Genomic DNA, 13,917 nt, shown 5'->3' with positions numbered 1-13,917 from the left:
CGGAAAAGTTGGTCTAGAAAACAAAAATGTCTTACAATTAACTAGTCTTAATTTGTGTGAATAATAGGCATAAATGTCTAGATTATATGTTGTTTCTTATATAATGTAGTTGAGATTGAAGGAGAAGTTTAAAGAAGTGAGCAATAATAAATAAATCTATAAAATGTGCATGTATGGTTTCAAAAAAAAAAAAAAAGGCGCTTATATAGTAACAACCATCGTACCCATCTTCAAATATTCATAAATGAAACTTAATTTACACCAATTTTAATGTCCGGCATCAAACATTCTAGCCTTTTGGCTGGGGAGCTAAAAATGAGAGTACGAATATTTCTAATTGGCACTACTGACCATGCAACTGAATATGCTACTAATAATTTATGTTTTGTTTAGTTTAATTTAATATGCACAAAAAGTTCCAAGACTTTCAACTGCATTGGAAAGAATGATGTCGTACAAGATAACTTGTCTTATATAAGCCACATTGTTTCTAAGTTTCTTTGTTAACAAAGAGCATAGTATTGTTCAAATAAGTTGAAGATGTACAAATTTTCTTATAATGGAGAGAAATTGCAACATCTTTCTACTTGTTCTTGGCAGTCAACATGTTTTGTTGTCAGTTGTTTTTACCGCAATTTTGTTCATCTCATAAACCCATTTGGGTTCCAGGTTTTTTATTTTGTCTTCTTATCCTTTCTAGGATTTTGGGTTCTTAAGGATTTAAAGCCAAGAACCGAGTTTAGGCCTAGGAACATAGATTTGTTTTTCACATCCGTGTCTGCTATCACAGTCTCAAGCATGTCCACAGTCGAAATGGAGGCCTTCTCTAACGCGCAATTAATTGTTATGACCATCTTGATGTTCGTAGGGGGTGAAATTTTCACTTCCATGGTTGGACTTCATTTAAAGAGGTCCAAGATTATAACATGGAATAGTGAAGGAAAAGGAACTACTGTTGATCTCACCAATTCCGTTGATCAAATTCAGTTAAGTATAGAGCCAGTCCCAGACAATAGAGCACACCCGCTCGAGCCTCAAAATTATGTCTCATCACCATATTATAACATGCTTAACTACAATTCAATCAAATTTTTGGGCTTCGTAGTTTTGGGTTATCTTCTGGTAATTCAAATATTAGGTGTTGCATCTGTTTTAATGTATCTAGCCCTTTTTTCAAGTGCAAAAGATATACTAAGAAACAAGGGTATCAAGGCATTAACTTTTGCTGTCTTTACAGTAGTTTCAACCTTTGCTAGTTGTGGTTTTGTGCCCACAAATGAAAACATGATAGTTTTTAGCAAGAATTCAGGGCTTTTGTGGATTCTTATTCCCCAAGTCCTTCTTGGGAACACATTATTTCCATCGTGTTTGAGATTTTTTTTATGGGTTTTGGGAAAGAAAATCAAAAAGTCTGAGGCCAAATACCTGTTGAAGAATACAACAAAAGTCGGGTACCTCCATTTGCTCCCCAGCCTGCATTCATCGCTCCTAGTAGCCACAGTGCTCGGGTTTATTCTCACAGGGTTCTTACTATTCTGCTCTCTGGAGTGGAATTCAGAAGGTTTGGGTGGACTCAATACTTATCAGAAAGTCATTGGCATTCTCTTTGAAACAGTTAATGCAAGGCACAGCGGTGAAACTATTGTCGATCTGTCAACAATCGCACCAGCCATTTTGGTGTTCTTCGTTGTTATGATGTTAGTCTCTCTCTCCCCCTTTGTCACGCGTGTGCAAACATTTTATGAGTTCTATTAGATGCAACATATAAACACAAACAAAATTATGTAGCTAAAGCCACGTTCATGCATGAAACTGGGTAGTTGATAGTGACTTAAAGATTCAATACATGTAAATTCGACTTTTGCAAAGGAAAGAACCATACAAGATCTACGAAATTGTTAATTGACCTGAATTCTTCTTTCAACCACCACTCCATTCTGTACTATAATTAATTTCATCTACCCGACTCCTAAATACACCAGAAACTGATTTTAATTGGTAACTCGAATCGAACTGAAAAAACTCGAATAGTATCATTTTCGGCTGACAATTTCTAAGCAAGGTCTTTTGTTATGAATTGCCAAATCTAGAGAAATATATTGTAGTCAGTTTGAGTGAATTGCTTCTCTGGTTCGAGAAAAGAAATTATTAGATATGATGCGAATATCTCTAACACATACACACACCCAAAGAAGTCATTTTAATTTTTTATAGTTTCCAAGTTGACACTGACTGCATATTTTAATGTGTCCTTTGGGTTAGAATAATGATGCAACTCTTAAGCCTCCTATTTGATGGGGTTTGTTTAATTTTTTTTATTTATTTTGTACATACTCATTTTCAATTATACATTCACAAAATAAAATATTCTGCACTTAAATTTAAATTTTTTCTTACTTTTTAACCTCACATTTTTCCAAAAATCCACTATTCAAAACATTATTTTGACAAAACAATGGCCATTAAACGGGAGCTAAATTGTATGTTTCAACACTCGATAACTTGCAGCTGGCTTGTTAATAGGACAATATTTTCAATTTTTAAAGATTAAATTGAGGTCAAGGGGCATAAGTTTGGATATGTTTAAAGCCAATTTATAGAATTATTTCTCCAGAAAGCCTTATTAGTTGGATTTCTCTAACTCTTATAACTAGACAAAGTAGTTCCAAAATTATACAAGCAAATTCATGTGCAGTTTTTAATTTCATAAGTAGCTTTTGGCCTTTCAAAAAATTGTCTCAAAGGAGCCTCAATTCAGTGCTACATGTTGAATATAAATAATTAACATTTTTGTTAGAGAAGTATTAACAAATAATTATAATCTAATATTCATCACGTCCCATTTAGTACTCCGCAGTAATACTAAAAATGCACGACAAATTTCATAACTAGAATAACAACTGTATAGAATAAACATAGGAAACATGTTTCTCCGATGAGCATATACAAATATTGTCGTAATCGTGGTGAACTTATTGGCAGGTACCTTCCACCATATACATCATTTCTACCAGTTAAGGGGGATGAACATAGCTCTCTTGAGCGTGAAGGGACAGAGAGAAGAAGAAAATGGATTGCTGAAAGTCTCATATTTTCACAGCTTTCTTATCTCGTTATCTTTATTATTCTCATTTGTATTACAGAAAGAAAGAGCATAAAAGAAGATCCCATCAACTTCAGTGTGCTCAATATCGTAATCGAAGTTATAAGGTAAAATTTTACTTCTCTCGGTTTCTTTAATTTGTACCATGATTATATTTAATCACAGTTTTGTTCTCCCAACAAAAATTCGACCATTATTGACAGACTTAGGAAAATCCAACGATTACAACTATTAGAAAATTAATAAGCACAATCACCATGATTATATGTAACCTACCAGAGTACCAAATTAAGTTGCTCAATTTGGTGGCTTACCAGTCGACTTTCCATTGTTGACATGACAGCAATAGTTGAGAAAAAGTCCCATTTTCATGAGAAATATCTGTTCTTTCATACATTGATGGTCGGCAATAAATCTTTAAATTGGTTTATACATTAATTCAAAGCCAAATATTCATTTTTTCACATTCATAACTACAACTTATTTATTATCCATGCATTCTTATTTATAAATTGATTTATAAAATTGTCAAACTAAGACCAGATATTCCAGTAATTTATCTTGATCACAAATAACTCCTGAATTGTAATAAATGATTAAATTCAATTAAGGAGATTTAAGTTACTCAGGTCCAGAACAGGATCTGGCGGGAAGCACTTTATCATTGCCATAAGATCGCTGCATCTTAGGGCTCCTCTACACAATCAAGGGAAGTAGACTTTCTTCATTTTCTAGTCTTAATGGACAAGCATGTTTGGAAAGTGGTGGATTAGTGGGAATTTCTTGTGACTCACTCGAAATGCGAGGAGAATGGTTTGGTATATTATAAACAGTTTATAATAACTGAAGACAAAAACAGTTTATTAAAAAAAAAAATTAAAAAAGAGAAACTAAAATCTAATATGGTCCGCTTATATTTTTATAATGAAAGTCGATAATGATGGAAGCAGCAAAATTTTGTGTTAATTTTATTCTTTATTAACTTGTGATTTTGCAATATAATTGCAGTGCTAATGGAAATGTGGGCTTCACAACTGGCTATAGTTGTGAGCGTCAACTACGGCCTCAAGCAAATTGTACGAACAAATGGTATGGATTTTCCGGAAAATGGAGTGATGAGGGAAAAATAATTCTCATTCTTGTCATGTTTTCTGGAAGACTGAAAAAATTCAATATGAATGGAGGTAAAGCATGGAAGCTCTTGTAAGTGAAAAATGGCACAAATTTTTGTACAAATAGGCCAAAAAAAATAAAATAAAAAGTATTAATAATACTTGGGTCAATCGCTTTCCTTACTCTTAAAACTGTTTAATTTAGATCACGGGCTATTTAATTAAGTCCACACCAAAAGCTTGTTTGCCTTTACTTGTTTACAGCAGGCAATTGAAAAACCCAATGGAAAACCATGAGTTAACACAATTCAAGTTTATCTCTAATCCTTATTCTTAAAACAAATTTTGAGAATAGTAATGCAGGATAGAATCTTTTTCATCTTTGAGGGTATCTGGAGTCCCAAAATAAATAAATAAATAATCTGTTCATTATGATACAACACAAGCAATGATATTCTTCTTGAATAAATTTGAAAAATTAACTAAACTTGATGCATCACCATGTCACTGTGTATCTTCATTGTCCCCAACTAACTATTTTCTTGAGTGCGAATTTATAAATCAAATTAAATGATATAACAAGCAACCTAGTACAACAACAACATTAGGGGTGCATTTGATTGCAAACATGAAATTTGCAAAGAAAATAAATTCTAAGCAATTCAATTACCTAGAATTTATATGCACAGAAATTGTCAATTAAGCCCTTGTTTGAGCCCCATTTTTTTTAAAAAAAAAAAATTACATTCTTAAACAGTGTATTGACATTATTTTCACACACATTCTTAAATAAAATAATATTACACGTAAATCTAAAACTCTTACTTATTTTTTAACCACACATTTCCCATCAATACACTATTCAAAAATTTATTTTCTCTCGAAAATGGGGCTCAAACAAGACCTAAATATTTTTGATTGATTTAATTTTCAACCTAAAAAATATTATGATTGTCCATTTTTATTTGTGTGTAAATGAGAGATAGGGGATAGATAAGAGAGAGAAAGAGAAAGTGAATTCCCCGGAAAATAAAATTTTACTTTTTTTTTATTTTGAAAAAAATATTGCCACATGATCAAAAATAGGAAAATATTTTTCTTGAAAAAATGTCAATCAAACAGTCTAAAAGTAGGAATTTGGATGAAAAAAATAACTTTTCCATGAAAAATATTGACAATCAAATGTATTTTAAAAGTTACAATAGCTAGATGGGACTCGACTCAATCTCAACTACAATGCCAAGGGCCAAAGCTCATCAAAGTCGTGTGTGAGGTCTAAATGGACGAACTTTTTGATGATGTCACCACATTAACCCTTCATGAGTTGTGCAACTCACTAAGCCCTAGATTGGTGCCTATTGTTTGTAAACTCGTTTTGCCACAGAATTATTTTCAATCACATACTCACATAATAAAATATTTTGCACATAAATTTTTTGTATTTTTAACCACACATTTTTCTACAAATATTATTTCAAATTCTCTCTCTCTCTCTCGAAATAATGGGTATAAAACAGAGACTAAATTTCAATATGGTGGCGTTACTCTAAGTTACATAATGTCCACGCAATGGCTGACGACAAAAGCGTGCTTCATTCCACCACTGAATTGTCGGGCTAGCTTGTGGAGAACCGGTTGGAATTTATGGGACAATTTTTATGGGTGTGAATTGGAAAAATCTTAAATTAGTGTGATGATTAGTCGTGACTCATCAAATGGAAATGGCTTATATCAAGGAGTCATTTCATTTTGGATTGGGTGTGACTATTCGAAAATGTACATTATAAAATGTCATGAATGTGTGATTCAATGATCCACATTAATTAATGTAAAAAGATGCAACAACTTCAAAAAGCCACTTGAAAATCTATAAATGGGGCCCCTAATGTCAAATTTATTACACCCTATCAATTCAAGAAAAAATCATTTCTAAAATTCTATTCTGTCTTCAAAATATTCTGATGTTTTTATTTTGCTGAAATTAAATTTCATTTGAATTATTTATGGATATAAAATTTCGTCCGAGCAATTTTAGTTTGTGTCTATTCCCTGTACAAAAAATTGTGATTTAGCAATAAGATATTTCGCGACATAAAAAATGTTGCCACAAAAAGTGATTTAGCACGACACATTTTTAAAATTTATCGGAAAGGTTGTGTGGAAAAAAAAAAAAGTCCCAAAAAAATATAAGTCGACATAAAAAGTTGTTGTAAAATATTAAAATGTGCAACAAATAATAAAGATTGTCAAAAAAAATGATGGAAGCATGGCGCCAAAATAGTTTTTGGTGGGAAACTTATGGCAACAAACTTCTTCTTCTTCTTCTTTTTTTTTTTTTTTTTTTTTTTTTTTTTTAAAAAAAAAAAAAAAAAAAAAAAAAAAAAAAAAAAAAAAAAAAAAAAAAAAAAAAAAAAAAAAAAATTTTTTTTTTTTTTTTTTTTGGAAGCATGGCGCCAAAATAGTTTTTGGTGGGAAACTTATGGCAACAAACTTCTTCTTCTTCTTCTTTTTTTTTTTTTTTTTTTTTTATTTCAACAAAGTATTTGTGATGAATTAGGATCTATGTTTTGCTACAGTAAAATATTTGTTGCAAAAAGTTTAATTTTTCCACTATTTGCGTCATTTCCAACCAAATATACACCTTTTTCACATGGGAAAAATTTATAATTGAGAAGTTAATATGGCCTATTTCAAAAATAAAAAGGTTTCAAATTTCAAAAATCAGTTATTTATTAAATTTTGTTTATGATTTAATTAATTCATTAATTAAATATATTAATGTCATATTAGTTAATCACATATTATTTTTCGATCACAAATCAGAATTTTTATATGTCATAAATTATTTTAAGATTACAATTCAAAAATGTTATAGATTACGATTTGTTCATTGGTTACAAATAAAAAATTTATAAGTCACAATTTACATATTGGTCATAAATCACAAATATTTTAAATCATAACTTATTATACAGTCACAAATTATCAAATTTCCGATCACAAATTAACAATTTTTTAGATCACAAATTATATCTTGATTGCAATTTATATTTTTCATTAATCACATATTGTTTATTGGTCACTGACTAACCAATTTAATGGTCACATGACGCCTACCACTTTCAACCACTGTCTCAAGCACCATCACTGTCATCATCAGAACCACCACACCACCTCCCCAACAACACCACCACAAACACCCCACCGTCGTCGTTGCTGCCACTGCCACCACCGTCACCACTAACACCACCACTACCTCACCAGACATAGCAACTACAATACTAGCAGCCACAAACTACCACTATACACCACAGCAATTCTACCACCATACACCACAACAACCGTAAAATCACTACCAAGCACCACACCATCACAACAACCACCACCAACCAATAAAAAATACCCAACTAAACAAATCGGAGAAGAAGAGAAATCACCCAAAATCACAAAACCCCAAATTCATCACCTCTATGAACTGAAGGGAAAGCCCCACTAGGCTGAAGTTGGATGCACTGCTCTACATGTAGCGGTGGCAATGGTCCTAAGCGGTGGCCCTCGCATTGTTGATGACTAATGGGAGACCTACGCGTAACTGCAATGTTGCTTCAAGGGAGGAAAGCAATAGCAACGTTAGAGATGGGAGGTGGTACGAGGCTGCAGCATCTTGTGGAGGTGGTATCTCGCAAGGCCATGCCGTACTATCTCACGGCGATGGTGCGAGGTTGCATCATCAACAGAGAGGGTAGAGAGTGATGTTGTTGGAAAAGAGGGAGGAGAGAGTATAGTAAGGAAGATGAGAATAGATAGAAGAAAGAGAAGAAGAAAATGAATTAGGGTTTGGAATAAAATATGGTATATTAATTAATATATATAATATCCAACCTGATTTTAGAATTCTGGATTTTTAAAGTAGGTGTGTTGTAATTTTCACTTTTCACATTATATACAAAACATGCCCATTAGCCCAATCTCAAATTAAAAATTCTATCAGTAGAGAGGAAAATGCAAATCTTGGTGAAATCTCTAAATAGAAAATTATAACCCTTGAGGTCGAATCCAATGACACCATTGACAATATCAAAGCCAAAATACAAGGCAAGTTATTTTTTTTATTTTCTATTTTTTTTTCAAATTTCACGCATTAATTTATTTCTTCATGGGTTTGGAATTTATATAATTAGGTTTACAATTTGAATAATTTATGTTTTTTAGAAATTCAACAACTGGAAGATAACCACACTCTCAATGAGGACAGAAAAGATGATATCGATGATGCTGAAGCTGACAATGTTGATGATGACGCAAAATCAGACTCAAAGGAATACCATACCGCCTTAGTCGATGATGATGTACATGTAAGAAAATTGATATGTTTTTATTTCAAATTCACGGATTTGCATCATGTATGAACATCGATGGTAATTTTTTGTTGTAGCATTCAATTTATTAGTGGTTATGGGCCAATTTGATAGCGCTTGAATTTAGGAGGTTGAAGAATGTTGTTAGAGTTCACAAGCAAGATAAAGTTGACTTATTCTACATTTTATTTTTCACTACGATTTTTCTTGCTGGAGAAACAACAACAAGGTGCTTTATAGGGTGTTAGTGCGTTCCCATGATACTTGTTCCTTTTAGTCTTTCCTGTTGCTAATTTACATGATGATAAATCTTGCAATTATTATACTAAAAATGGACACCCTTATTTAATTACTGTAAATGAAATCTAGAATATAGCATACCATCTCAGTTAAGTGAGTATGTGCATTTATAATGGTTTTATCCCTTGCAATTGATTATGAAAATCGTTGGAATCTTTAACTTCATAACAAAAATTATTCGATGGTATCATGTAATGGTATATAACATTCAGTCAGTTGTTTAATCTCCCACAAAATTGAGGTAATCTAAGGGTAATTGCTAAAGTTGCTATATGCGTTGGCTAATTGGCTACGATAGGTAAACATGAACTCTCTTCTTAATGCAATCTAAAATATATAATTTATCAGGAAGCTAATCTTTATGAAGGTTCCATTTTTGAATGTAAATAATCTATCTTCTTTTGATGTCTTTTTATTATCATTAAGTTATGCATGTCTAAAATTTGGCATGTCTTAGCTTTGTTTGAAGTATATATTTTTCATGTGATGAGATCAAAGATGTTGCTGAGAGTGTGTTGACTATGTAGTGACAACTTTCTTTTAGGGCTGTAAAGTGTCTATATGTGCAAATTATTTGTTTGAAATATATATTTTTCAAGTGTTTTTAATGCGTGTAGATCTAGGCCTAGGCTAGTGCTCAACAGGCAGGTGAGAATGCGATGAAGAATTGTATGTCAACTTCCACTTAACGAAAGAGTACCAGTACTTCGGGGCTTATTGGAGAAGGTTTGCCTACACAAAAGTTGTAGATAGTGTGGGGGAGCTTTACTCAGAACTTGATGATGCCCAACTAAGGGCAGAGTTCTTGGAGGAGGTGCTTAGACCCCTGCTAAGGACATAGTTGAAGCTAATGTAGAAATGGACCGAGAAAATTCTCTTGAGGATGAAGCTTCAGGCCAAGAGGCTCCAACTGTCAAAGCACTTACTATTGAGGCGTCGCATCCCCAGCCACCTCCAGCGTAGTGTAAATTTTGGTATTTTATAATTTAGCTTTGTCCCTCGCTTGTAAAGATTTCCTTTAATAATAAAATGAATGTTTTCCTACTTCAATGTCTTCAATTATTCAAGTGTGTGGCCAAAATAAAGTGCATAACTTAAATAATTTGATTGTCGAACTTCTTTCGTAGTGAACCACGGTACTTGGATATTTTAAACATGACTAATCTTGAGAACAAATGGAACTTAATACCATTTTAATAGCCTTTTATCCTACTCCAATGACATTCGGCCCCTGTTTGATCCCCATTAAATTAAATTACATTACATTTCATTTTTCTCTCTCCTATTTTCAATTACACAATCTTTCATAAAATAATATTACACGTAAATCGAAAACTTTTCCTTCTTTTTCAACCACTCATTTTTCTAAAAAATAATATTCTTCCCATTTTCATTTTCAGGTAATGGGGATCAAATAGGGGCTCAATTTTGTCATGGAAGGCTTGTGATGTACGCTTTGGAAGATTAATTAGGTATTCCTTTCTAGGATCGGATCATTTTCTCCGAGGCACCCACACTTCCATACATGGTAGATGCTTCATCCATATAGAGGCTTCTTCCCTGATGTTCAACTTCATCAATGGAAGGCATGTGATGTGAGCATAAGAGAACAAATGAAGTAATCCCTTTGGGGATCCGATCATCTTCTTCGAAGCGCACACACTTCCATACATGGTGGATGATTCATCCATATAAGGGCTTCTCCCCTGAATTCAACTTTGTCAAGGGGAGGCATGTGATGTACAACTCGGAAAATAAATTATATAATCCCTTTTGGATCCAATCCTTTTCTCTAAAGCGTCCACTTTTTTTGTACATGGTGGATGATTCATTCATGTAAGGGCTTCTTCCCTGACGTTTAGTTTCGTCAAGGGTAGGCACGTGATGTGCATATCAGAGAACAAATGAGATAATCCCTTTTGGGATCCGATCCTCTTCTCCAATGTACCTGTGCTTCAATAAATGGTGGATGGTTCATCCATGTAAGGACTTCTCCTAACATTCAGTTTTGTCAAGAGGGAGCATGGGATGTGGGCCTCGGAGAACAAATGAGGTAATTTCTTTTGGGATCCAATCCTCTTTTTCGAGACATCCACGCTTCCATACATGATGGATGATTCATTTATATAACGGCTTCTACCCTGACGCGTTCAGCATCATTAAGGGGAAACTTGTGATGTATGCTTCGGAGAAAAAATTAGGTAATCTTTTTTGGGATCCGATCCTCTTCTTCGAGGTGTCCATGCTTTTATACAAGAGTTTTTACTTTAAATCTTCTAAATGAAACATAGTTTTATTTATTTACATTCGAGAACTTTTACAAGGGCTGGGTAAGATTTTTCAGGTATAAAGTACAATCATTGATAGAATATTCTGAGGTGCTCAATGTTCCATGAATGAGGCTGTACTTTCTCATCCAGGTTTTCTATCCAACAAGTACTCGATCATATTTCGTCCTTAATACAATATGGACCTTCCCAGTTTGATCCCAACATACCTATTCTTGATTTTTTGGAAGACAAAAACACCTTTCGATGTACCACATCATTTACTCAGAAGGACCTCTTCTTGAATCTTGCGTTTTAATAACGAGTCATCTTCCTTTAGTATGTAGCTAGTTTCACTTGGGTTCATCCATTCTTAAATAGAGGAAATTGAGCTCACATCTCCTCATTTCATTATTAGACATCTCATTGAATTGTAATCGATGAGGATAAGGTAGTTCAACCTCTACCGAGCTCATTGCCTCAGCACCATAGGCTATCGAGAAAGGGATTTCTCCGATGGGGTTCGACTAGTAATTCAGATTGCCCACAGCACTTGTGGTAGTTCATCGACCCATATTCTCTTGGACGCCTCGAGTTTTCTCTTTAGAGTATACTTGATGATTTTGTTTATAGCCTCGGCTTGTCCGTTAGCTTGGGGATGATGCACCTTGGAGAAATGTTTCTTGATTCCAAACTCCTCCATAGGTCCTTGACCTTTTTGTTATCAAATTGTTTCCTGCTATCCGAGACGATTGAGTGGGAAATTTTGAATCGACATATAATTTTCTTCTACGAGAGCTTGAAAGTGCTTGCTTCTGTGATTTTGGCCATAGGTTCAGCTTCAACCCATTTGGTGAAATAATTTATGGCAACAATCAAAAAAACTTGCTCTACCTCTGCCCTAGAGTGGGGGCCTATGAGGTCCTCGCTTTGAGCACTCGAGTGAGAAGTCGCTTTTTCGTTTCTTGATCTTCTTGAATGTCTTTGACTGTTTTATGGCTCTACCAAGTGCAACTCTCTTTATATTTGGTCCAAAATAGGAAGTAAAAATCAGCAATAATTTAGGATCACTTATTTGGAAAAAGACAATTGAATTCTAATCAAAGATCACATTAGTTATCTTTTGATCCATGTTATTTCGTTAGTAAGGCACAGATTGGTTAGACCAAACTATAATAAGAATTAATCTGTATGTACATGCTATTTTTTTACAGAAAAATTACAGAACACTCATATGGGATGTGTCCCATGTAAGTAAAAAATTGCAAAAAATATCCATCCCACCCACCCTTGTGTGTGTTCTGGGGGTGTACACCAAAAATTGTTCTTATAATAAATGTTATATTTAAAATGTCTGACTTTTTAAAATATTCCTGACCTACGTGATTTCTTAAAAGTTCCGATTGACTTAACGGACTTCTCCATATGTAATCTTTATTTCTTGCCCGTATTGAATGCCTCCATTTTCTAGTTAGAAGCTATAAGTAAGAAAATGACGTAATATATTTCTTGTAATTTTTTGGACTTTTACGTTTATTTGAGAGACATTATAATAAAATGAAGTCCTGAATATCACTAAACAAGTGGATAATAAGGGTGTAGATTGATTCTTAATTTCAATAAATATTTGACTTTGATTGAAAATTATAATGAGATTATAGCTTTTTACATACAACTTCCTCTGATACTCTAGGGAATTCATCTAGGGTGAAAAACCAATTTCTAAGAAGGGTAGATTACAGAAATATAGAACCTTTGAAGCACTTGTTGATAAGTTTCAAACATTGATCCTCTCAATTATTTTCCGTTACTCTGGTCATCGGCAGAAGAAAGGGCAAAAAATATTAAAGGGTAAATGCATATGTATTATTCATATATTAACAAAATTCTATATAAATTCGGAAAAATTTAAAAATATTATGGCTAGCATTGAGGCCCCTACACCTATGCTAGCGGGAACCTCCCCAAGGAGGGGACACTTGTCGTGCAGTTGGGCTAGATGCAAAGTGGTGACTTCATCTATGAGGTTGAAGCCACTAATCTCACGAGTGAAGTTGCCCTAATTTCATGACTTTCCTTTTCGTGCCACTTGTCTCGCTTTCAAGATAATTACTTGCCTCACTCGTGAGGGCTTCTTTAGTAACCTCACTTGTGAGATCTCTTCCTTGTGCATTATCTTGTAAAGCAATTTTGTAGAAAATGTCTTAGTGTTCATCCTACTGTTTTGGAGGGAATGCTTTCAAAATAATTTATAATCGGTAAGACACTGAAAAATTACATATGTCCAAAAATTTTACAGTTCAACATGCATAAGGTAAGTTATAAAATCATTATAAACATGTTTGAAATGTAGAAATGCAAAAATAACAATAATACGTATATACCAAAATCAATTTTATTTTACAACCACTCAAAACCAAATTTTATTTGCCTACAATGTAATAAAAAGCATTAAATAACTTGTTTAGAAACAACTACTAACAATTTAGATTGCATTTGGGCTGCTGTTTTGAGGTCATTTTCAGTTTTTTATTTTTAAAAACACTAAAAACACATTTTTGAAAATAAGGAAAATTTTATAAAATAAAATTCAAAATGACTTTTTGACATTTTGAGGAAACACTCAAGAAGCTCAAAACAAGGAAAATGAAATTAAAAATTTCTCAAATTAAAATAATTAATAAAATCATAAAAAACCCACCCAAATAAAAATTCCATCCATCTCTCTCTCTCTCTCTCTCTCTCATCCCCGATTGGTTGGGTTGAGTATTTTGAAC

General features: G+C 33.2%; 1 protein-coding gene across 1 annotated transcript; it reads left to right on the top strand.

The window, feature by feature from the left end:
• Positions 1-521: 521 nt before the first annotated feature.
• On the top strand, positions 522-4,386 carry LOC111404212 (sodium transporter HKT1-like). The gene is made up of 3 exons (XM_023032992.1): positions 522-1,697; positions 2,983-3,210; positions 4,112-4,386. The coding sequence occupies exons 1-3, from the start codon at positions 541-543 to the stop codon at positions 4,308-4,310; spliced, it is 1,584 nt and encodes a 527-aa protein (XP_022888760.1). The 5' UTR covers positions 522-540; the 3' UTR covers positions 4,311-4,386.
• The last annotated feature ends 9,531 nt before the right edge of the window (positions 4,387-13,917 follow it).

The sequence above is a fragment of the Olea europaea genome, chromosome 11, assembly GCF_002742605.1.
Source record: "Olea europaea var. sylvestris chromosome 11, O_europaea_v1, whole genome shotgun sequence".
NCBI classification, from domain to species: Eukaryota; Viridiplantae; Streptophyta; class Magnoliopsida; order Lamiales; family Oleaceae; genus Olea; species Olea europaea.
Note: the sequence above shows the minus strand (reverse complement) of the source record. Positions and strands in the feature narration are given on the sequence as shown.

Excerpts from the sequence above, each read along its gene's own strand:
- LOC111404212 (XM_023032992.1), top strand. The coding sequence starts at position 541 with ATGTACAAATTTTCTTATAATGGAGAGAAATTGCAACATCTTTCTACT. Across the intron at positions 1,698-2,982 it reads GTGTTCTTCGTTGTTATGAT|GTACCTTCCACCATATACAT; the intron begins GTTAGTCTCTCT and ends ACTTATTGGCAG. Across the intron at positions 3,211-4,111 it reads ATCGTAATCGAAGTTATAAG|TGCTAATGGAAATGTGGGCT; the intron begins GTAAAATTTTAC and ends ATATAATTGCAG.